The sequence below is a fragment of the Chiloscyllium plagiosum genome, unplaced genomic scaffold (genome assembly GCF_037043375.1).
Source record: "Chiloscyllium plagiosum isolate Xiang-an unplaced genomic scaffold, Cpla_swu_hap1 HiC_scaffold_19, whole genome shotgun sequence".
Taxonomy (NCBI): Eukaryota; Metazoa; Chordata; class Chondrichthyes; order Orectolobiformes; family Hemiscylliidae; genus Chiloscyllium; species Chiloscyllium plagiosum.
In genome coordinates this window covers 65597389-65622330 of record NW_028270157.1, presented here as the reverse complement: position 1 = coordinate 65622330, position 24942 = coordinate 65597389, and the positions used below count along the sequence as shown (strand labels likewise).

At 44.3% G+C, this 24942-nt stretch overlaps 1 protein-coding gene across 2 annotated transcripts in view; it reads right to left on the bottom strand.

Annotated features, from left to right (window-relative positions):
* Positions 1–24942, bottom strand: part of LOC122559487 (E3 ubiquitin-protein ligase TRIM33-like) — a 110957-nt gene that overhangs the window by 30633 nt on the left and 55382 nt on the right. For both annotated transcript variants that reach the window (XM_043708986.2, XM_043708989.2), the window contains exons 3-8: positions 8802–8949; positions 7360–7492; positions 5536–5652; positions 3669–3783; positions 1748–1894; positions 1207–1324 (exon numbers count right to left, since the gene is read on the bottom strand). In XM_043708986.2, coding sequence (XP_043564921.2) covers positions 1207–1324; positions 1748–1894; positions 3669–3783; positions 5536–5652; positions 7360–7492; positions 8802–8949 — 778 coding nt within the window. The remainder of the gene's footprint in view (positions 1–1206; positions 1325–1747; positions 1895–3668; positions 3784–5535; positions 5653–7359; positions 7493–8801; positions 8950–24942) is intronic.

Here is a 24942-nt window from a genome sequence, read left to right as displayed (position 1 = left end):
TTCAGAAAGATAGCACTTTAATATTGCAGTGTACCTTCGGTGCTAAATTATGGTTTCTTGAAGTAGCACTCACAAATCAGCCAATCTTCCCCTCACTGGTCAGAAAGCAGTACATAGCATGTACAACTTAGCCACTCATGCACACACCCAACACAGACACACCCACCCACCGAACACACACACCCACACCTCACCACACAATTTGCACAAGAGCTAACACTGACTCAGCAAAGAATGTCTGCCAGCAGGCTGCAGCTTTGAAGTTCTGCAGGTTGAGAGATGAGAAGCCCTCACTCAGGATGACCATCCTCTGGAGTTAGAGAGCACCGAAACAGACCCTTTGATCCAACTCATCTGTGCCAACCAAGATTCCCAAGCTAAACTAGTCCCACTTGCCTGCATTTGGCCCATATCCCTCTAAACCATTCCTATTCCTGCACCTATCGTAACTGTACCTCATCTACCACATCCTTTGGTAGTTCATTCACAGACAAACTACCCTGTGTGTGAAAAAGTTGCCACTTGGTTCCCTTTTAAATCTTTCTCCTCTCACCTGAAATATTTACTCTCTAGTTTTCAACTGCTCCACCCTAGGGAAATAATTACCCTAGGCAACTCATCTCCGCCCCCCAGGATTTTATAAACCTCTATAAACTAGGGGGTTGAAGGTGAGGGGGGGGAAAGATTTAAAAGCGACTTAAGGGGCAACCTTTTCACACAGGGGGTGATGAGTGAGTGTATGGAATGAGCTGCCAGAGGAAGTGGTGGAGGTGGATACTATCACAGCATTTAAAAGGCATCTGATGGGTCTATGAATAAGATATGGGCCAAATGCTGACAAATGGAACTAGATTTATTTAGGATATCTGGTCGGCGTGGACAAGTTGGACCAACATAAAGGTTGGCAAAAGGGGGAGTAGAGGTAGCAGCAGAAGACACTGGCAGACTGCACCCCATGGAGCCAGTGCCTTTGGGGGTGGGGGAAACGTACAAACAAGAGGTGTCAAGCAAAGGAAGATTGTTACTGCACTCACGTTCCAGAGAGCTGGATTAAAGCTCCAGAGAATGAGTGCTCAGAACACACAACACGGGCGTTTGAGAATTCCCACTAAATACTTAAACAGTTTACTCGCAAGACACTGAAAACGAAGTTCCCTCGCTCAACCGGGTCTGGCAGGAGGGCTGCCTCCATCTCGCTTCTCATACCCAAGTTGAGGACATTCTTGGCCCAGAAGGTCGGGTCGCAGTGAAATCGAACAGAGCTGGTCGCCACCGGTGACGCGTCACATCGGGCTCGGAGAATGTACCTCAGCTGAAAGGTGATCTGCAATCGGAGGAGAGGCAAGGTTTGAGCACTGTGGGCCAGCGCAAAGCAGAGGGGTGTAACTCCTTGTCGAAGATGCACGCGTGTACAATCCGAAACCGCATCCTCTCTCCCTTTCCCACACTCCGGGAGAGGGGAGGGACCAGTCAAGAGCTGGGACATGTGTACCCCAGTTGGTCACCAACAGCAGTGAATCGGAGAGCATAACTGGAACTTGGGATGACGTGCCCAGTCAGATTACCACTATGCCAGCCACCAGATCAGCATCCCTGCGAGAGCTTCCACGTGGCTTTGGTACCTGTGAGCTAGGGAGAAGAAACAAGCCCACACAGCAGCCCCAGTCATTGCTCAGGAACTTTCTCTAGGAGCGGTGTCAGATCCCGGGGCCCAAGGCTGAACGTTCAGACACTTTGATCACCTTACCAGCCTTTTACTGTAGAGCAGGGCGATGCTGCTCCTGTTGGAGATAGCCCACTTGGCAAAGTTCATGACATGTTCCACTTGTTTGGACACCCCGGAGATCTCCAGTTGCTGCTGGAGGAGTTTCGCTTGACGGTCTTTGGTTACACTCTGCAGATAGGAAAAAAAAACCCCAAAAAAGGGAGAAAAAAAAATTGACACATTAACCAGAACTCACCACAGCATGTCCCCAAGCAGGGGATTCTTAATGCTAGCATGGAGACAATATCTGACCACTCAACTTAAACATTCTGGCTTCAACTCAAATGGTTGTTTTGACTAACCACAGGGCATTCCAAAACACTCTGCCAATGATCACATACTTTTTAAACTATTGTACAGACAGGCCAGTGTCCATGTGTGCACAGCAAGCTCCCAGAAACACAGCAATGAAATAGTAACCCAAAATGCAGTTCTAGATGTTAGCAGAGAGATAAATATCGGCCAGGAGACCAGGGTAAACTCCACTGCCCTTTTTTAGGAGGGTGTAAGGGTTTCTTTTCCAGCCACCCAAGAGAATGGAGGAGCCCCAGTTTAACCTCTGTCAAAGGCTTGCAACAAAGCAGCACTCCCACTAGGGAAACATCCAGCTAAATCGCATGCTCAGGTCTCAAGAGTGGAAGTCATGTGGGAGGCATGACTGGCAAATTTGCAGACCACACTAAAATTGGTCAGACAGACTCTAGCAATGTGGATTGGCTGTTGACTTGCAGGAAGATAATCAATGGCTTGACTGAATGGACAGAAAAATGGCAAATGGAATTCAATGTGGGAGTAGTGTGAAGTTAGACCTTGGGCGTGGGCAAATAAAACAAGGGAATACACAATAATAAAAACAAAAGGAGGGTGTTGAGAGGGGTACAGTAAGTGCAACACCTTGGAGTAAATGCTCAAGTTCCTGTAGGTGCAAGACAACTACCTACAGGTACAAACGGCACATATGGAACAATTCCCTTCTCTAGGCAAAGTAGCAAACACAGGAGATGGATTGCTGGAGTTATACAAGACATGGTTAGGCCACAGCTGGAATTGTGTACAGCTCCGGACACCACATTACAGGAAGATCACATTGGAGAAAGCACAAAGGGAGATTCACAAGAATGTCACTAGAGCTTAAACATTACAGATACAGGAGGAAAGGTTAGATAGACTGGTGTTCTTTCTCTGAAAACACGGGAGATGGGAACTTGAGGTGCACAAAAGAACAGGGGGCCTGAATAGACTTAACATTGAAGACCCACTTTCCCTTAGCAGACAGGTTCAATAACGGGGGCAGAGTTTGAAGGATTAGGAGGGACACGAGGAAAGGTTTGTTTTTTCCACCCAGGGAAAAAGGGAAGGTCTGGAATTCGCTGCCCAGTTTGATGCCGAGGTGGAAACCATCCATCTATTTAAAACAAGTCTGGATCTGCTCCTGTGAGGCTACGGATGAAGGGTTAAATTAAGTGGGCTTAAAATGAGGGCTGAGTTTGATCAACTGGTGCTGATTCTTTTGAGTTTAGCCCATTCCCTCCCTATCTCCCACCCACCCCCCATTATTTTTGATGGTTTACATGATACTTAACGGGCTTGGTTTGTCAACAGTTAATTTGCTGATGTTAGTAGCTCAAAAGGGGGATAAAAATGCCAAGAAAGAGTCACAGTGATTTTGGTGGTGGGAAACCCGATCCACCAAAACCTAATTGGTTGCTTTCCATGCTGGAATTTATTTATGGCTCTTATCAATCATGAATCCTTGAGGTTGAGGTTTGGGGATGGAATTCTGGGGGTTAAAGGCAAGATGATTGAAATAATGACTGATGTTTGGGCCAAAGAAACACGTAAGTACGTGCAAGAGGCCAAAAGTGAAGGGGTAGAGAGATCTGAGGACACAGATTCAGGATACCTCCAGCTGCTGCAACAAAGCTTTCCCTTTCTTGTTGATCTCGATCATGAGTGTGAAAACGGCCACTTTTATGTCTTGCTCGACCTTCTTACAATTTTCATTGACTTCATTAATCCTGCAACACAAAAATGCACATTAATGGGCTTTATTAACTTTTAGTATGTTATGCCTGAAATGAAAAGTAGTTATTTAACTACCCTTGTATTTATGATGAGGGAGAGAGGGGCTAGATCTATACAAATGTTTGCCTTTACCTGCCCCGTTTAATGTAGTGAAAACATCCCAAGGTGTTTTACAGGGTTATTAACGAGTTAAAAAGTAAAACAAGGGTCCTGGTCTGTCAGGATATTGACCAGTTATCTGAGGTCTGGGAGCAAGAGCTAGGAGTGGAGATCTCTGAGACATGGGAGAACATATGGGAGAATACGTGAAAGATCTCAAATCTGTAATGGGATATGCGCTACGCAATTAAAAGTTCTGCACAGGGCTCATCTGGCACCAGACCGTCTGGCGAAGTTTAAAAAAGGGGCATCTTCAGTGTGCCCCAAATGTAAAATAAGTGCAGGTTCTCTTACCCATTGCTTCTGGACATGCCACAGGCTCCGTGTTTATTGGAGCGCTGTGGCGGGAGAGATAGGGAGGGTATTGAGGACTGAAGTCAAAGTAGACTCGATATCTCTCCTCTTAGGTCTACTGAACTTACCATCTATAGACAGGCATGGGAAGAAACTATTTAATATTCTTGCATACTGTGCACGGAAGAATATTCTGATGAACTGGGTGTCTGAGAACCGCCGGGCTTGCTGGGATGGCAGAAATTAATTATGGCGCACATTCCCTTGGGCTTTTTGTTTTTACAAACATGGTGCACTACACAACAGACCATTTGTATAAGACATGGCAGCCCTACTCGAGTTATTTGGATATAGATTTGTCAGTTGTCTTAACTAGGGCGTTTGTCTAACCAGGTTGGTTACATTTGTCAAGCCCTGGAGGGAGTCTCCTGAGTTAATACGGGCATATATACAATGCTCCCGTTCCTTTGTTTGGGAGCTTTGCGCCGAGTATAGCTGTTCTGTATTTTGTGGTTTTTAATTTTTTTTTTGGTATTGCTTTGCACAGTGTTAGGGTTTGTTTTGTATTTTAGGGTTGGTTAGCAGTTGGTAGACAGTAGTTGTATTGTAATTTGTATTATTTTTTGTTTTTATTATACTGGTATTTGTTATTGATTGAAAAATACAATAATTTTATATGTTTGTAAAGTTAAAAAAAATTTGCAAATAAATATATTTACAAAAAAAAAAAGGTCCTACAATTGACATGCTCCCGCTTCCAAACGCTATCTCCCAATAGCTACACAAAGTGAACAGCAGCTATTAATCATTCTTTTCAATGAAAAGGCTGGCATTTATCGCCCATATTGCCCTTGATTCAAGTAGCTTACTGGGCCATTTCAGAGAACACTTAAGAGGTAGCCACCTTGCTGAGGGTCGACAGTCACATGGAGACCAGACTGGGTAAGAATAGCAGATTTCCTTCCCTAAAGAATGGGTTTCTACAATAATATAAAATATAGTCACAATCACATCCCTGTGTGCTTTGTATATTCCAGTTATTTTATTATATTCAGTAACTGAATGCAATATCCCCCAGCTTTGATTTAGGATTCAAACTAGTTCTGCCAAACCATTAGCCTGGTCCCCTCTCGAATTCTAGTCCACCGATGTTACCATTGTGTCATCATTATACCTCAGCCCGAATGCCCCACATTCCAACATATTGCCCCCTTGAGCAGATGAACAGCCAGATGGAGAAGAGACCCTTGGAGTGAGGTGCGAGCTGGGAAGCCTTGAGGAGTGAGGGTTACCTGTTCTGGATCTGAGTAGCTGCATACTGAATGTAGTTTCGTTTCTCCTGAAGTTTGGCAGTCAGCGTATCAATGATGACTTTCTGATTCTTAAAGGCCTCTTCTAGAAACTGGTATCTGGAAACACAAAAAAGGAAATTCAAAACTTGGACGGAAGCTATACCGGACATGCTGACTAACACCAACAGTCAGTACTCAGTTCCAACAGATTGTACAGAAATCATTATATAGAACAGTGAGGGCTTCAAGTAGGAATTGGAACATTTGCTGCAAAGGAAGAACATTCAGGGTTACAGGAAAGTAGTGGGGAAGTGGCACCAGATGAATTTCTCAATCAGAAAGCAAGTACAGACCCACGACACGCTGAAAGGCCATCGTTTGTGTTGGAGTAGCTCGGAGATTTGTGTGAGCCTTGTAGCGCAGATAGAGAACATTTGGTCTAACAACAATTTTACACCAGGACTTAATCCACGTCTCTTTCCAAGAAACTGCATCAATCCCAAATCAGTGGTAATTAAACTTGACTAGTGACATTCAGGTTACAAAGTGGAGACTGCAAATTGTGGATGGAACTGGGGAGGGAGGTCAAAATGGGTGTTGGTCCCATTTTGGTGACGTGATACTGGATAACACATTGAGTGGCGCAACAATGCAATCCTTCCAGTACGAGCCAGCGCAGGTAAAACATGTCAAGAGGCTGCGTCAACCAGTATAGTACAGCCTGAACATTTTTAGAGACTCCCTTTTAACAGTGTGTCCCTCTTTTAAAGCCAGGCAGGCTTTAAGAAGGTCAACGCAGCGGGATGTGGAGGGAGTCACATCTGTCGACTATCTGCCCCTCTTCCATGCTTATGTTTGTGCCCGAGTGTCCTTCAAGAGGGAGCATGCAGTGCCCATCAATGCCTTTGATGTTTTCAGAGAGAGGTAGGTGCTGCGGGGATACAGTGCTTTATTTCCCCCTCCAACTCTACCTTGATTCCCCCCCAGTCTGATTCCACGTTGTTAATGGCGAGCCTAAGCAGCCTCAGTGCAGGACAAGAACACAGAAACCCCTTACGGAATGGAAAGGGATGCTTCTTTTTCTGCACAGCTCCACATCAGGCAGTTTACCCCGGTCTCAAGCACAGCAACACACCTCCAAGCTTAAGAGCGAGGGAAGAGAGAAGGAAAAGCATATTTCCGGGCTTGGTGAGATACACGCTTTTCGTTTCTGAGTTCACCATAGAGGTGGATCATCTGAAGAATGAACACAGCAGTGTGGAATGAGGTGCAGATCACGACAGAAGCAAGCTCTCGTGGGTGAATCGCTTCCGTTAGCCTTCACGGGCACAGAGAAACAGCACAAAGGAGGAAAAGAGGGACACACTGTCAAAAGGGAATCTCTAAAAATGTTCAGTGGATTTGTAAAAACTAGTCAAATAATTAAAAATCCAACAAAACAGATGGAGCTGAATGCTTTAATCAGTTGTCTGCAATTAGAAAATACTGTCACTGTGTTATACAAACCTGTCCCCACCAGTACTGTACCCCAGTGTTATACAGTGACAGACCTGTGACCACCAATACTGTACCCCAGTGTTATACAGTGACAGACCTGTGACCACCAATATTGTACCCCAGTGTTTATACAGAGACAGACCTGTCCCCACTGGTACTGTACCCCAGTGTTATACATAGACAGACCTGTGCCCACCAATACCGTACCCCAGTGTTATACAGTGACAGACCTGTCCTGATCAGTTCTGTAACCCAGTGTTACACAGTGACAGATGCATGCCTGAGTGGAGTTAGGGCGCTGTGGCTGGGTTTCTTCTGCCTAGTTACCTGTGTTCCTTGTGCTCCAGCAGTTGACAGTCTCTACACGTTAACCGATCACAGGTCTCACAGAAGAGCTTAAGCTGCTCCTGCCTGTGGACGGGACAGAAGAGCATTCGCTGGTTGGATACACTGACCGCCTCTGAGGAAACACCGTGAAAAAGGGGAGACATGGTTAACACTTTCCACCGACAGCCCTGGACTCATTAGCTGGACTGGGATGAAACCTCTGTGGTACACCTTTGCCTTTAACAGTGCACATAACAGGGGGGTCTCATTTTTCTGGGAAGGGGACAATGTGGTGCCTCAGTTCTTTTCAGCCTTGGTTGAAACCGCCTTATTTGAGTTGGGTTATTTGTTCTCAATAGAGTGTTTTTCATATTAACAACTGCAAACCCAACCAAATATCAACGGGATCCTGATGTGACAGACCCCCAGGTCAACTAACCAATCCACTCACCTTTACACTGCCTTGTACTCAAAACATTTGTTATTTTTAAAATGTACTCATTATATTTGCTGAATTTGGGAAGCCATTACAAAATATCATTTGTTATCCTTGCTGCCTTCCTAGCTCACACCTTTGTGCTCTGTAAATCCCAACTTAATCCTGAGCATCCAGGTTTTGTTTATGCCAATTCACTCTCCATTCTTAATTACCCAGTGGATCTGGAGTCACATTAGGCTCGAGGAGTTAAGGATGGCAGTTTCCCTGAAGAGCCTTAGTAAACTACATGGGTTATTATATATTTTTTTAAAAATCGACAATTGCTACTAGGTCATCATTATCCTTCATCCCAGATTTTTACTGAGTTCTAATTCCTCCATCCTGGCAATGCTAGGATTCAAGTCAGGATGCCTAGAAAATGACCTGGCTCACAGGATCATTAGTCTGGCGATAAATACCACTGGGCCATCACCTCCCCCTGTTTGAGTCCTTAGTGACATTTTGCAGCTTCAGGAGACTGTTGGAAACGTTCCATCAATGGACATTTCTGGAAAGCAGCCATTCAAAACAAGCTTAAACCCTGCCTTGAATCCAATCCCAGGAGTTGTGATGAATGGGGTCCTGAAATAGCTGTAGGAACTATCATTTGCTTTAATGGTATCATGTACTTAACCCTTAAAATATAAAGCTACTGCATCAGTGCCTATGATCCCCTACTTCCTGTCAGATTTCCTTCCATTTCCAGGTAGTATCTCAGGTAACAAAGACCAACTCTACGTAACTCACCTGACCCTTCAGCATGAGAGTCAGACCCAGTATTTGCCCACACAATTCACCAATGCAGCACGTTGGGCTAATTGACCAAAAGGAATGTGCCGACAGACCAGCGATTGTCCTCTCCTACTGAGGCCCAAATCAGAAAAGGCCAAGAAGCAAATGTTGTGGTGGACCAACAATGGGGGTTGGGGTAAGCAGAACTCTGGCAAATTGTTTCAATGTTTACCTGGTGACACATCCTTCTTCTGCCTCACAGTGTGGTCCTTTGTAAACTTGACTCTTTGATGGGCCTCGATGCAAGTTTTACACAGCCACTCAAGACACTCCACACAGAAGCCGCTGGCCTCGGCATTGTCCTCACAGCTCGTACACACCTGAACGGAGGGAAGCAACAACAGTTATTGCTTTAGGGAGTGGCTGCAGGTAAACTGCATGGTGGAGGGAACAGAACATGGTCTTTGTTCAGCAGCCATCTGCAACACCTTCCCCGTTATATCACAGCTCAGAGACAGACAAGGGTGCTTATTCTGTTTAGAATTTCAAATCAGATACTCCATACAGATTTACTTATTAATAAAAATCTCAATCTTCAAATCAATTCTCCAGCACTGTCTTTTGGGGGAAGGAGGAAGCTAGATTTTTGCCAGGATGACTAGAAATACTGGACATTACTTGGATGAGAAACTGAAAGTACACTGGGTACAAAAGTATAAAGCCAGGCTTCATATGCAAGTACAGTAAGAAACAACCTCTATTAAGTCTCTCTTCATCTTAGGACTACTACAATTAATCGTAGGCCTCAGGTAGTGTTAAAGAAGAGGGACCTCAGGGTCAGGTATATAATTCTTTGAAGCTTGCATCACATATGGACAGGGTGTTTAAAAGGGTGTTTAGCACACTTGCCTTCATTGCTCAGACCTTTAGTATTGGAATTGGGAAGTCATGTGGAGGTTATATAGGATATTGGTGAGGTATCTTCTGGAATAGTGTGCTCATTTCTGAGCACCCTGTTATAGGAAGGATATTACTTTGCTGAAGAGGACTCAGAAGAGATTTAGGAGGATGTAGCTGGGTATGGAGGGTTGGAATTATAAAGAAAGGCTGGATAGGCTGTGACTTTTTTCACTAAAGCATAGGAGATTGAGAGGTGACCATACGGAGGTTTATAAAATCACAAGGGGTACAGATAGAGTTAAAGGTATGTATTTTTTCCCTAGAATGAGAGATTTCAATACTAGGGGACATACTTTTAGGGGGAGAGGAAAGACAGGAGGGGCATTTTTTTTAATAAAAAACACATTGTGATTTGGTATGGAATGAACTTCCTGAGGAAGTGGCAGATGTGGGCACCTTTAAGAACTTAGATAAGTACATGAATAGGAAAGGTTTGCAGGGGTATGGTTCAGGAGCTGTTTAGTTTGGGATTATGGTCGGCATGGTCTGAAGAGTCCGTTTCCTTGCTCTATGACTCTATAAAACGCTAAATCCAAAGCATAAATTAGTTCTTGCAGCCCCGAGATGTGACAATTTTCAAAAGGTGTGTGATCAAAGTGCTACATGACTTTTGAGCTCATGACTACATTGGATCTGGATCTCCCCACCTGAGAAAAACAGGCTGGCAGCATCTACCATTCTGAAACAAGTCAATCAAGTATTTCAGAATGCCCAGCAGTAACTGGATATCCTGGCAATGTTAACTGCGATAAAACCCTGGCATTCTTGTGACATACGTGTTAGCATTCCACCATTCTAGTTACTGATCTGTGCAAAAGACAGGCAGCGTTTACAACTTGCGGAGATCGCAACGTGCAGGAGATTGAATGTCCTTCCTATTTTAGCTCAGTCACACAGAAAAGAAACAAAGTGAATTGTCCCCCATCTCAGCAACCGGCTTCCTCAAAAGGACTTGAGGTTTTCACCTCCATTACCCTGACCGCATTCCATTACATTCACTTGTAAAGATGGTAAACCACATAGCAAATCATTTCCCGAGACCACCAGGAGGGATCCTAATCAGAATTAACCCAGTAAATGAGGTATGAGAAATTCCAATGGGACAGTGTGTTACTGCTGAACTGTCACAGAATGATAGACAAATGATTTGCAAACAACAGACTCGCATTTATGTAGCTCCTTTCGTAACCACAGCGTGTACCAAAGAAACTTGCAGCTAGTGAAGGGCTGCAAGAAACACCAGCAGCAATTTGTGCAGGCAAATTCTACAACACAACGCAAAAATGAACAAATAATGTCTTTTAGTAACATGGACTGAGAAGTGAAGGGTCTGTTTCCGTGCTGTACATCTCTATGACTATCAACAGGAAACCAGCTATACCTCTCACTCACACATACAATATGCTTTTTCCTCTTTCTATATCATCTGTATCCATTATTATAGATACAGACAAAATCAGAACAGGTAACATTGAGAAGAGTGTGTGCCGCAGGTATCAAAAAGAGGAAGATCGGCAGATCCATGATTCAAGCAACACCTTTCAGTAGTGCTGGAAGATTCACTTTACAGGTCACACACCAGAGACACACATTCTCAACCTCTGCCCATTTCAAATCTGTAAACAAGTTTATGGCTCAATGTTCCATCCAGCAATTGTAGGGCGTTCTAGAGACAGCCCTGTGTCCTGTTGGAGATCCTGATTCCCTGCTTCCTAAGCACACGTTCAACTCCTGCCAACTTTGCTTTTGAAATCAAAAGCATTCACTGCCGCGGAAAGTTCAAACAGGATCCTCCTGCCAAACAGACGTTCGCCCGTACAAGGAATGCTCTGAACCTGAAAAAGTAGTTTGACACTGGTCCAGAAATGTCCCAAAGTGCCATCCAGCCAATCAAGTGCAGCAGCCATTGCAATAGAGGAAACATGACAACCCTTTGTACACAGCAAGACCCCAAAAGGACATTCAGAAATAATCAATCTGTTCTAGAAGTCATTTGGGGGGGGGGGGGGGGGGGGGGGGGGGGGAATAAATTTAGGATGGGACACCATAGAAAGTTTTTCTAATCATTCACACCCACCTTCAAACACACAGGAGTTGCCAGGGGAAGTGGCGACGGCTGGTACAATTACAACATTTATAAGGCATCTGAATGGGTATATGAATAGGAAGGGTTTAGAGGGATATGGGCCAAGTGCTGCCAAATGGGACTAGATTAGGTTCAAATATCTGGTCGGCATGGACGAATTGGGCCGAAGGGTCGGTTTCCGTGCTGTACATCTCTATGACTTCATCCAGTAGAAAGCACCTCCATTCCCCCTCACCAGTGCACTTGGGAATTTCTGCATGCATCAAGGGCCTGTGCCTAGAGTGGGACAGCTTTGGTTATTTCTTTCCTAAAGACCGAATAAAGAGGCTCATTTAGAACATAACGGAAGCAGAAACATGCCATCTGGCCCCTCCAGCCTGCTCTGCCATTCAATAAGATCATAGATGATCTTGCTGTGGACTCAGCTCCACTCACCTGCTCTCTCACCATAACCTTTAATTCCATTACTATTCAAAGATCTATCTTTGCCTTAAAACCATTCAACGAGGTAGCTTTAACTGCTTCACTGGGCAGGTAATTCCATGGATTCTCAACCTTTTGGGTGAATTAGTTCCTTCTCAACTGTCCTAAATCTGCTCCCTCTTATTTTGAATGGCATCTTCCACTGATGTGCCCTAAATGCCATTTGGTCAAGTCTTATTGGCAGCATTTGGAGCCTGACTAATAGGCCTCACTGTCCTGAGCTCTGCTGCAGTAGCTTGATTCGTGACATATGCCCACAGTCTGTGCACTCCCCTTGAGTTTGTCTCTGCATTTGGAATTGGCCCAACAGCATCGTCTTCACCATTCGGCTGCTACTTCCTACTCACCGGCTGGCAGCCTGGCAAATTTGGTGGAACCATTTGGCACGTCAAAACAATTGAAGGCCTGCAAAACAACAAATAAAACAAGCAAGCGGCTGCCCTTGAACAAGTCTTTTGTGACAAACCACTGCCAATCACTGGGGTGAAACAGATTGCAAGATTACCCAGAAATCAACCAACGCCAAAAAGAGTTGGCACCCGGTTGTGGCAAAAAGGAATTTAATGCAGTTTTAATGAAAAATATAAGCCTCTATTCTCTTCAAAACAAAAAGAGTACTCTTCCACATTGGTGAAACATCTAGCGGAGAAGCAACCTCCCTTTCACACAGCCGGTGTTACCATCATATTTTGCCAATCTGCAGCCTGCACCCAAAGACTAGAGGTTAAGCAAAATCTCCTCCACCTTGCCGTAACACATCAAACTCAAAGGCAGGAAAGTGCCTCAGGCTGCACTGAGCTAACACTTTTCCATTACTCACCGCTGCCGTCCTGTGGTCTCTCTTTGAGGAGATTGGCAATGGATGACGAATAAGGGTCACTTGTGTTCCGCAGCCATGACCACTTGACCAGGCTGAGATTGACCAGACCCATTTCACACACTTCGAGCCAAGAAACAGAGGCAACTTCCATCCCACCAGTTAGGCTGGAATTGAGCCAGAAATGAAGAGGTTAATACCTAACCCACTCTGAACAGTCAGTTCCTCCCTCATTACCTATATTTATAACTTTATAACTTTGGGTTAAATCTGCTGGTCCGGGGTCACTGGACCAAGTGTGAATTTACCTTCCAGAGAGGCTGGGAATGACTGTGACAGTCTCCCAATCCTGAAGAAGGACTACACCACAAAACGAGTAGAGTGTGGGGGGTGATGGAAAAGCACAGCAGGTCATGCGGCATCCAAGCAGCAGGAGAATCGACATTGCAGGCAGGAGCCTTCATCCCCAAAACATCAACTTCTCCACCTCCTGATCCTGCCTGGCTTGCTGTGTTCTCCCTGCCTCCTGCTGGTCTATTCTGGTCCACAGTCAGCATTATTATAATCAATACCTGAAATCAGAGAATCAAGCAAAGTAGGAGGCCATTCCAATGGTGATGTGAAAGATATATCCAGTATGGGCAATCGTTCTCCTGTTGTTTCATAATCTGCCTTTATAGCCCTGTAATTTTTTTAATCAATTATATAGATTCCTTAGCAAAAGGAATTACTGAATCATTTCCACTACCATTTCAAGCCCTACTCTTAGCTCCTCTTTTGCCCCTTCTTCTGTCGATGATCTCAAAGCGGTGACCTCTGGTTACAGTCGCACACTAACTGCATTAGTATCAATCACAGGCAAAAGCAGTTCCCACTAGCATTCTGCCAAGTCAACCTGGCCCTATACCAAAATGGGTCACCCTTGGTCAACTGCGGACAGATATATTGAGAGACCAGACAGACTTCTTCAAAACATTGCACTGCAGGGACACCTCAGACTCTTCGGTGTAAAACAGCTGCATTTCTTCTTTCTCTCATCAACCTAACTTTTCAAAAGGAGGAGATGGGGAGAATCTGAAATGGGAGGGGTTGTGTGGCTGGATAGAAACTGACAGGTCATTCAGTTGGATGAGGAAGAACCACAGTGATTTGGGAAAATTTTGGGAAATCTACCTATTCAGATATTTAATTAAATGAAGACTGTGCTGTACTCTAGCTCTATATTCATAGTTATCACCACTCCACAAAAATCTCATCTTGTCTTGAAATTTTCAATTAGCCCTACATCCTCAGCTTGTTTGTTTAGTTTTTGGCTGTTCTGGTTTCCACATGCTTTCTCTATCCCCCTCTCCATCCCTCCCCCATTCCCCCTAAGAATTCGCTAGCTTTTCCCTAATTAACTCTTGAACAGCCCAATTCTTAATTTTAAAAAAGGGATGCTACACTGTCCTGGGAGTTTCTGATTTGGAACACCACAGTCTCACCACTGGTTTGCAGCCTGTTTGGAGCTGGGCTTCTGGAATGCATAGGTTGGGCCACTCGTCCTATGCAAGAGTCACGGCATAGACAATAAGTTTTGCCATCATTGGGAGTTGGCAATACATCGGTATAGAAATTCCAAAAAAAAAAAGGTTCAAAGAGAGAAAACCCAGCTCAAAGCAGCTCCAACACCTCTTCGGGAGATGGTATGAAGCTCCAGCTGATAATGCTCTGTTAAAACACCAGGTGATGTTCTACAAATGTTCGAGATGCTTTATAAATGCAAGTTGTTTGCTGCAATACTTGTTGTGGCAACTGCTCTGCCCAGGACCATGAAGAAAGTACAGAGAGGCGTGAACACAGCCCATGCCATCACACAAGCCAATCTTCCACCTATTGACTCCATCTATACTTCCTGTTGCCTCAGGAAGGCAGCCATTAAAGACCCCTCACATCCCAGTTAGACTCTCTTCCAACCTCTTCTGTCAGGCGGAAGATACAAAACCTTAAACACATGTACCAACAGATTAAAGAATAGCTTCTGCTCCACTGTTAGATGGCTTCTGAACGGACCTCTCAAACTTTAAATTTAATGTTGATCTCTCTGTCTGTGCGCCCTCTCTGCAGCCCTAACATTGCATTCCTCGCTCTGTTTCATTAAACTTATGCATTTTGTAAAGTATGATCTGTCTGTTCTGCACGCAAAACAAAACTTTTCACTATACCTAGTAATATGTGAGATAGTAATAAATCAAATCAAGCACTGCCTTCCACCACTGTTTACCTTTTATAAATCTACTCTCCTGGTCATTTCCTAAATCATGGCTCAATTACATATATTTGGCTATTATCAAAAGATCAGATCACACGATTCCTTTTGCTTATTTCTTCTTTCTGTACAGGTGTCTCGCCTAACGACCAACTTTCCTCTTCCTTGCCCCACCCCAGTGAAACACTGGCTTAGTCCAACCAGGCCATTAGAAGAGCACCAAAGTACCTTGCGTAATATGCAAGCCAGGGTTACCACTCCAATGGTCAGTCAGCTTGTCACGGACCAAGACACCATTACTGAACTAAAAATCCGCATTCCATTGTGAGAGAGAGAGAGAGAGAGAGAGAGAGAGAGAGAGAGAGAGAGAGAGAGAGAGAGAGAGAGAAAGAGAAAGAGAAAGAGAAAGTCTAGACTTCCATTTATGTAGAGTCTTGCACAACGTCTGGGCATTCAACAACATATAACATCCAATTAAGCACTTCTTTTTAAAATGAAGTGTGCACCATTGCAATTTTGGAAACACTACTTCTAATTTGCACAAGGCAAGGTTCCACGTCACAATGTTCATTATCAGAGTCACGGTTTTACTCAAAACACAGGTCAAAGTTTACTAGGAAGTGGATCATGCAGCACTTCTACCACGGGTCAACGGCTTAGACAACCCACCATCATGTGAAACATTCCATCTTTGCACACTATTTACAACATGCAGCACCAAGTACCAACATTTCTAAAAGAGCTGCATTGAGAGCATGTTCAGAGCTCAGCTGCCCTGACTCAGTCACATGATTCACAAGGAAGATTCCAGATCCCGAAGGCAGTGCTTGACAGCCAGCTGAGCACAGAAACCACAGCACATCCCAAACATGGTTAAAGACAGGCTGAAAGGAAACCTTAGAGCTTGCAAGCCGGCACTCGATAGATGAAGATAAAAACAATTTTCAACAGCCTGAAGTGAGTCTCAAATGTTGAAATCACTCTGTTCAGAGCCCTCAGGATAAATGATGCTGCACAAAGCCAGTGCTCCTGTCTGTCCCTCTAATGCTGACTTTGTAATCAGTTGTGTGCAATCTAGCCTCAAACACGAGACTAGGTGAAGCTTGACTGTTAATTGTATATTTGCCAACCACTGATGATTCATCTGACAATGCAATGGAGTGTTCAAAGTTATGTTTCACTGATAAAGACATCTGGACGTTACTGGAGAGCTCCCCATCTTGAGGATGATGCCATGGGATTTTTAGAACTAGCACAAAAAGGGTGTCAATTAATGTTGCATCAAAAAAAGGCTCTGCCAAAGGTTCTCCCTCACTTGAATCACAATCCCCCACAATGTGGAAGCAGGCCATTCAGCCCATTGAGTCCACACCGACCCACTGAAGAGCATCCAACCAGACCCAACCACCCCCCACCCTTTCCCTGTACCCCTGCATTTCCCATGGCTAACCTAGCTGGCCTGCACATCCCTGGACACAACAGGCTATTTAGTGTGGCAAACCCACCCTAACCTGCACATTGTCGAATTGTGGGAGGACATCAGAGCAAACCCACGCAGACACACCGAGAATATGCAAAATTCACACAGATAGTTGTCTGTGGGTGGGGCCATGAGGTAGCAGCACTAACCACTGAGCAACTGCGCTGCCCTAAACTTGAACCATATCCTTTGGCCCCAAAACCAGAACATGAAAGACGCTATATACATGAAAGCTGGAGTGTTATTTTGCCTTACACATGATCAGAACACAATAAAATTCCCCAACTCACATGTGGGAATACATGGCTACTGAACACCACTAAACAAGGCAGACCATTGGGGCGGCATGGTGGGTCAGTGGTTAGTACTGTTGCCTCACAGCACCAGGGTCCCAGGTTCAATTCCAGCCTCGGGCACAATTTCCCCGTGTCTGCATGGGTTTCCTCCAGGTGCTCCGGTTTCCTCCCAGTCACAAAGATGTGCAGGTTAGGTGAATTGGCCATGCTAAAATAGTGTTAGGTGCATCAGTCAGAGGGAAATGGGTCTGGGTGGGTTACTCTTTGGAGGGCCAGTATGGATTGGTTGGACCGAAGGACCTGTTTCCACACTGTAGGGAATCTAATCACTGTACCGTGAGCTGCTCCATACCAATTGCTAAAGATAACAGATGAGGCACACCAGATGGCAGAGGTGATTAATGCCTGGAGTTTAACCACAGCTGACATTAGACAATCTCCCTCCTCAGCTTTGGTTGAAGATAACATTCACACTATGTCACTAATTGTATCATTGTAACTACAGGTTTCCAAACAATGGAAGTTGTGGCAGGGGCCAGGGTGGACTTCGAATTGCTGTACAGTTCTGGGTTCATGGAGAACAAGCTAGAGTACACACTGCTGAATTTCTGCAAAAGATAGAGAAAATAAGAGCAGAGCTAAAGTAACAGAAAAGGTGAAGAAAGTCCTTCCCTCTCCACAGATGCAGCCAGACCTGTTGAGTATTTCTAGGCAACTCAGTTGTTGGGGTGAGCAGGGTGTGAAATGGAAGGAGACAGAGAGAAAAGAAAGAGTGAAAGAGGGTGAGGAGAGAGTCATAAAAGGAGATATAGAGAAGAGAGGAAAATGAGGGACAAGAAGTGAGAGAGAGAAAAGAAAGGGAGAGATTGCTGACTGCTCAGTAAAACAGTGATAATATTGACAGCACCGCATCAAGCCAAGGAGACAGCGCAGGATTTCTAGCAAACAAAGTCTATTTTGACAGGAAATCCATCAATTTAGTCTAAAAACAGTTCTTCTGCAAAGTATAATACAGTAACTTTCATGTAAAATTAAATCGCTACAGACTACAGCAAGCCAACTCCTGGGTGTGTGTCTCTCTGTGAAAGCAGGGAGATTTACCAACCAGAACATTCACCGGTGAACTGCATGCATGAGAACAATCCCAGTCACTTGCTACTGCAGCAGTTACTAAAATAATTGATGATGGAATTACCCAATTATCAGGGGATTCTAACTATCCTAACATCATCTGCGTTAGTTATGATACTGAATAGGAGTGGATGGATCAGAATTCCTAAGGCGTATTTGTGCACCAGAGAACCTTGAGGGTATAGCTGCGTACTGGTTTCAGGAAATAAAAAAGTGAAACAAGTGGCAATATAAGGTCATTTTTGTTGGTAGTGAACATCAAATGAGCAACCAATGCCAACATATGATTGGCTAGAAACAAAAGCACAAGTTGCTTGGGAAAAAAACTCAGCAGGTCTGGCAGCATCTGTGGAGAGAAAGCAGTGTTAACATTGCAGGTCCAGTGACCCTTCTTCAAAACAGATTGTGGCTAGGAAAAGGTTGGTATATATGTAGTTGGCTGAGGTGGGGGGGTAAATGATAGGCAGAGATGGAGCCCAGAGAGAGAGAGAATGGGGCAAAAGCAATGGTAAAGGTCAACCTGGGAGAATGAAGAGCTGCTAATGGAGCCCATTACTGGCTGACACTGGGATGGTTGCGGTGGCAGCTCATGTGATGACAAGGTTTGCAGCGTGGAGGCTGGGGTAAGGATATGGCAGAAGGTGCACGGATCTTAAAATTATTCAACTCGATACGGAGGCCAGAAGGTTGCAGGGTCTCCAAGCAAACAATGAGGTGCTGTCCTCCCAGCATGTGCTGAGCTTCACTGGAGCACTGTAGCAAGCCCGAGACCCACAACTGTCAGCCAGGGTGCAAACGACATGAAGCTCAGGATTATTTTTTTCAGATGGAATGTGGGTGTTCTGCATAGCTTTGTCTCCCCAATGTACAGGTGACATTGTTAGCAGCGATTGGGTAGATTATTGCTATCATCCTCATCACAGAAAGGATGCCATTGCAATGGAAGAGGGTACAGGAGATTTATGAGGAGGCTGCCAAGTCTAGAAAATTGCAGTGACAAAGAAAGGCCTGGTTTCAGGGGAGAGACCGGGGCACCCAGAGGAAACCCACGCAGACACAGGGAGAATGTACAAACTCCACACAGACAGTTGCCAGAGGCTGGAATCGAACCTGTGGCCCCGACACACTGAAGCAGCAATGACAAGCTTTAAAGTGATTGGTTCAGCAATAAAAGGAGGTGGAAGGCATCTGGTACTCACTGCCTGAAAAGGATGGTAGCAGCAGAAACCGTCAGCTCATTTAAAACAGGACTCAACATGCATCTGAAATCCTGTAGGGTCCGGGGATACAGACCAAACTGTTGGAAAATGGATTGGGCTGGGTGGTGCACTTTCAGTAGGTACAGACAACAGGCAGAATATCCTCCTCCTGCACTAAACTTTTCTCCATATTTTAAACATTTGACAAAGAGGAATATCCAGGGACATAGGGAGAGGCCATAAGAGCAACAGTATGTGTGAACTGCTCCTTAGGAGGGAAGCAGAGACAATGGGTCAAATGGACTGCTTCTGGATTGTAATGATCTCTAATCTGGAAAAAGCTGTTGTAAAAGAACAAAATGACAAGAAAGAAGTAGAAACGACAGAACATGATAGACAGGACTGGAGGGAAACAGCAGAGGCAGTGTGTGAAGGAATGATTAACGACAAAAAACGTTGACTTCTACTCAAACAAATATATTGCAGGAGGAATCAGCTATCCAGGCTGCTGACAGCTATTCTGTCCACCCTGGAGTTAAAGCTGCCTCACATTGTCAATGTGCTTACTTCATACACTGGATGGAACGCAGTACAATCCGTGTCCTACCTCGTGACAGCATTTACAGCCACTAGCTAAATAAACAGGCACTGTATTTTAGCTTAACAAGTGAAATATTTCAATTAGGGCCATAGGTAGCACTGAGCAATGAAAGCATCCCAGTTAATTACAGGCAATTGGATCAATGGATGCAGGCCTATCATGTAATTGAAACCCATTTGATCAATGGAAAGAGTAGACATGGGGGAAAACTGAAATGGTATCGCATGACCCATTATAAATAATGCATGACAAAAAAAACCGCTCAGTGCAAATCCCAAATGGCCCCCTCTGGTTTGAACCGCATTGCTGATAGGCCCATAAGGTGTGGACATGGCAGACTTCACGTGCAGATTGTACAATTTCTACTCCTGGAAGCAAATTCTTTTCATTTGCTTCCCTTTAAAACCAGACACAAAGAAAAACAAAGTGTAAAGTTAAGTCTTCCCAGATTAGCAAAAACCAGGTGAATGAATGACAGCATTTGACCACAAACTAAAACACGGACTAGAAACTAGTAAAAGTTAAAATTCTTCCCAACACAAGTTGCTCAATGAACAATGGAAGAAAAATAGCTAAATTCTCATTCCCACTTACTCTACTGTAAAACAGAAATATGAAATAATGGATACAATATTGGGAGTAGAGATCAGAATGGCAGTGTTCGATATTATCTCCCGCCCTCCCAAATAGGACATAACCAAACTAAACCGTACTTCTGTTGCAATTCATATATTCAGCAAGGAAATGTAGCTTTCCCCAAACATACCTTCCTCTCACACTATTTTCACTTTATGGCAATGTACTTCTGTTGAAAATGTGCAGCTGACAATTATTTTCTACACAGTTGGGACATAGGAATATGGGAAGAAAGCGAGGACTGCAGATGCTGGAGATCAGAGTAGAGAGTGCGGTGCTGGAAAATCACACCAGGTCATGCAGCATCCGAGGAGCAGGACGTTTCAAGCTTAAGCCATAGGAATACGAATAGACCATTTAGCTTCTCAACCCTGATCCAACATTCACTCTGATCATGGCTTGTATGTTCATTACTTACTTGCCTGGATTCCATAACCTTAACATATCCCTTAACCTTAAAAAGAAAGCCTATCAACTGTAATTTAAATTCTCAACAGTCACCTCATCTTCCTCTCCCTTTCCCCGTATTGTTCCAAAAACATTTTGGGTGGAGTTGAGGCCACCGGGGCTGAGGGGGGGACCTCAAATCTCAAAGTCCCTGTGAAAAACAGGCTCCTGCTACTGAACATTGGATACAGAAAAACGTGTGGTACTTTGCCAGATGACGACTACTGGTGTTTAATGGCATTTGCCATTTCTAACAGTATGTGGTACTGGGTAAGGGTGGCCTGAGTAGCCAACCATGCTTGATCTTGTGTCTATGTGTAGGGATCTGTGGCTACAGAAGAAACACCACAAACACTGTAGAGTATCGACAGAAGTCACACTGTTCTTAGATAACGTGTGGGCGCATCGCGTGCCAACAGCAAGTACAACAACATTTGGTCGGGATTGATTACGAGGACTTTAGGGAGCAGTACAGATGCATCTGTTCCATTCAAAAGCAAGATGAGAACTCTCATTTTCCAGCTACATTACTAGAAAGAAGCCAACATAACAAAAACATCAACCCATTCTGATCACAATAAACACAACATAATGCTCCCATCATAGCAGCAAAAAGGAAACACAGCAGAGATTTGCCAGGATCAGAGAGAGAAAAAGCCTCGCCCTTCTGAAATCCATACTGAAATAGGGAAGGGCTTTACGTTTTCAATGAAACATGGATAACCATGGTTCTTCAACAGAATCCCTGTCTGCTCATAAAGTTGACGGCAACTAACCAACATTACCTCCCAACTAATGTATTCAATTATGTGAATGAGGGAAAATAAATGTGGGGAAATTGAAAATGAGCTACATAGAAGCTTAGTGCCTGCCAGGAACTTGAGCTTCAAAGCCTTGCTTCATTAAGTGCAGACATTGCTGTTACAGCATGTAAAAGGGCTGTGTGACAAGAGTTTTCAAACTTCCCAAAAATCAGTGAAACACTTTGCTGGATGATTCACTCAGCTCAGTCTCTCTTTTTCTCTCATCAATAGATATACTGGAGGGTTTTTTTTGTTTTCAAAAAGATGCTCCATTTGTAGCAACGCAGCAAGTAACCAACTCAACAGCGAAAACCAAATTCTTTGCAGCAACAGAGTTCAACATCACAAAGTGACTTCCTGAACCATACTTGTCAAGGATACACCCCTGTTGGTGTCTTACCACTGAAACTGAGAATGGCCACTAGGGTATCCCAGGGGCTGGTGCCTGTCCCACAATCATTCTTCTTTTGTGTAAGGCATCAGAATCAAGACCAACTCTATATTTCACCCACAGCCACACCCTACCACAGGGTTACTGGATAATCATCAGGAAAGGATATGACAGTTAGTTAATATATTATCCCCCTGCTTCTCTGGTCACAGGTCAGTCAAGTTGACTGCCACTCCCCAGTACCACAGTGTCTCTCACTCACGTAGGCAACATTCTTTTATCAGACTCTATAATTATATAGAACAGTTTTTAAATGAGGATCATGTACAATCATATATAGAAGACCATGTGCAATGACATTTAGAAGAGATTGAGGGAACACTTGGTTGAAGTGTGTAAAAGCCTTGACAAGGTGTGTGTGGAAGGGATGTTCCCTCTTCAGGGGGTGGGGAAGAGTTGGTGGATGGTGAGGATGAAAGAGAAGTTTCAACCACCACTGAAATAAAAAGGGCAGAGACCACAGTGGTCAGCACAGCTGCCTCAGAGCACCAGGGACACTGGTTCAATTCTAGCCTTGGGTGACTGTCTGCGTGAAGTTTACATGTTCTCTCAGTGTCTGCACAGATTTCTGCCAGGTGCTGTGGTTTCCTCCCACAGCCCAAAGATTTGCAGGTTATATTGACTGACCATGATAAATTGCCTCATTGTCCCTAGATTAGATGGGTTAGCCATGTTGGATGCAGGGTTACAGGTACAGTGTCAGGGTTGGATTTGGGTGGTATGCTCAGAGGATTGGTGCAGACCTGATGGGCCAAATGGCCCCTCCATTTGCACTGTTGGGATTCTATGGTTATACTGAATGGTGGAGCAGGCTTGAGGGGATGAATGGTCTACTGCTCCTGATTTGTATGTATCTGTAGCCCATACAGGTCAAATGAATAATGAAACACAAGTCAATTAAGTAAACAACACAGGGCCTGGTAAGCACCACTGTAACATACATTAGCAGGTTTGTTTGTTGGACATTTATACAGCATGCTATCATCTCAAAAGCAATCCAGAGTGCTCAAAGGAAGATCAAGTTATCAACTTGCCTTCTTTTCATTTATTCTATCATGGAACGTGCTCATCACTGGCAAGCCCTGCCTTTGTTGACCATTCTTAATTACCATTGAGCTGAGTGCCTTATGGGACCTAACAAGAGGTCAACCACATTGATGGTCCAGAGTCACATGAAGGCCAGGTCAAGTAGGATTTCCTTCGCTTAAAAAAAACACAGTAACAAACATTTTTTTTTTAAAAACATAATCAATTTCATGGTCACGAGAGACCAAATTTCAATTCTAGATTTTAGTCATTGCATTTAAAACTACCATGGGTGGTATCTACCATGTTTATGCCCCCAGAACATTACACACAAATTGCTGGAGAAACCCAGAAGGGTCTGGCAGCATCTATGGAGAGAAAGAGCTGAAAATGTGTTGCTGGAAAAGCGCAGCAGGTCAGGCAGCATCCAGGGAACAGGAGAATCGACGTTTCGGGCATAAGCCCTTCTTCAGGCTTATGCCCTAAACGTCGATTCTCCTGTTCCCTGGATGCTGCCTGACCTGCTGCGCTTTTCCAGCAACACATTTTCAGCTCTGATCTCCAGCATCTGCAAACCTCACTTTCTCCTCTATGGAGAGAAAGCAAAGTTAACATCACAAGTCCAATTACCCTTTGTCAGAAGTGAACTTCAACAATAGGATCAGAGTGGGTTTATCACTGTAGAATGCCTAGTAATTTCTTGGCTTGTCTATCCTCGGTAACTGAAGACAAAGATTCCTCATTGACGCTAAAACTCCAGTGGCAGATGTAGCAACTGTCTGCCTCTTCCAGTGACTGCGTAGGAGGGTGATGCCCCTTCATAGGTTCCCTCCTCCCTGACGTAATTGCTCTCTCTCCGCACAACCCATGAGGCAAAATCCATACCTCTGCACCTCCCACACTAAGGGTTATAATCACAATAACTTGCAATTTGCTCCATCCTCATGATTCCAATATAATTTCAAAATTAAATCAATTAAAAATAGATTAAAATATAGAAATAAGAATATTAGGGAATAGGCTACTCACTGGGCATACAATCGACAAGGTTCCTCATGGTCGACTGGTTAGTAAGATTAGATCACACGAAATCCAGGGGGAGCTAGCCAATTGAATACAAAATTTGTTTGACAGCAGGAGACAGAGGGTGGTGGTAAAGGGCTGTTCTCAGACTGGAGGCTCATGACCAGCAGTGTACTACAAAGATCGGCGCTGTGTCCACTGTTTTCGTCATTTATATAAAATGATTCAAATGTCAACATAAGAGGAATGGTTACTAAGTTTACAGATGACATCAAAATTGGTGTAGTGGACAACGAAAGAGGTTTTGTCAAAATACAATGGGACCTTGATCAGATGGTTGAATGGGCTGAGGAGTGACAGATGGAGTTTAATTTAGACAAATGTGAAGTACAGGGCGACTGCTGTATCCATGGGTCCAGTTACCACGGTTTCAGTTACCCGCTGTTTACCACGGCCTGAACATATTACATGGAACATTCCAGAACCATGGACCAGGGGCTGCCGAGGAGGTAAATTTCCCAATTAAATGAATGATTCAGTACTATCCGGTTCGGGTATCCGCTGTCAGTCCTGGAACATATCCCTCATGGACAGTGATCGCCCTGTATTGCATTTTGGTAAGGCAAACCAAGGCAGGACTTATACAGCTAATTGAATTTAATTTATTGTCACGTGTATCGAAGTAC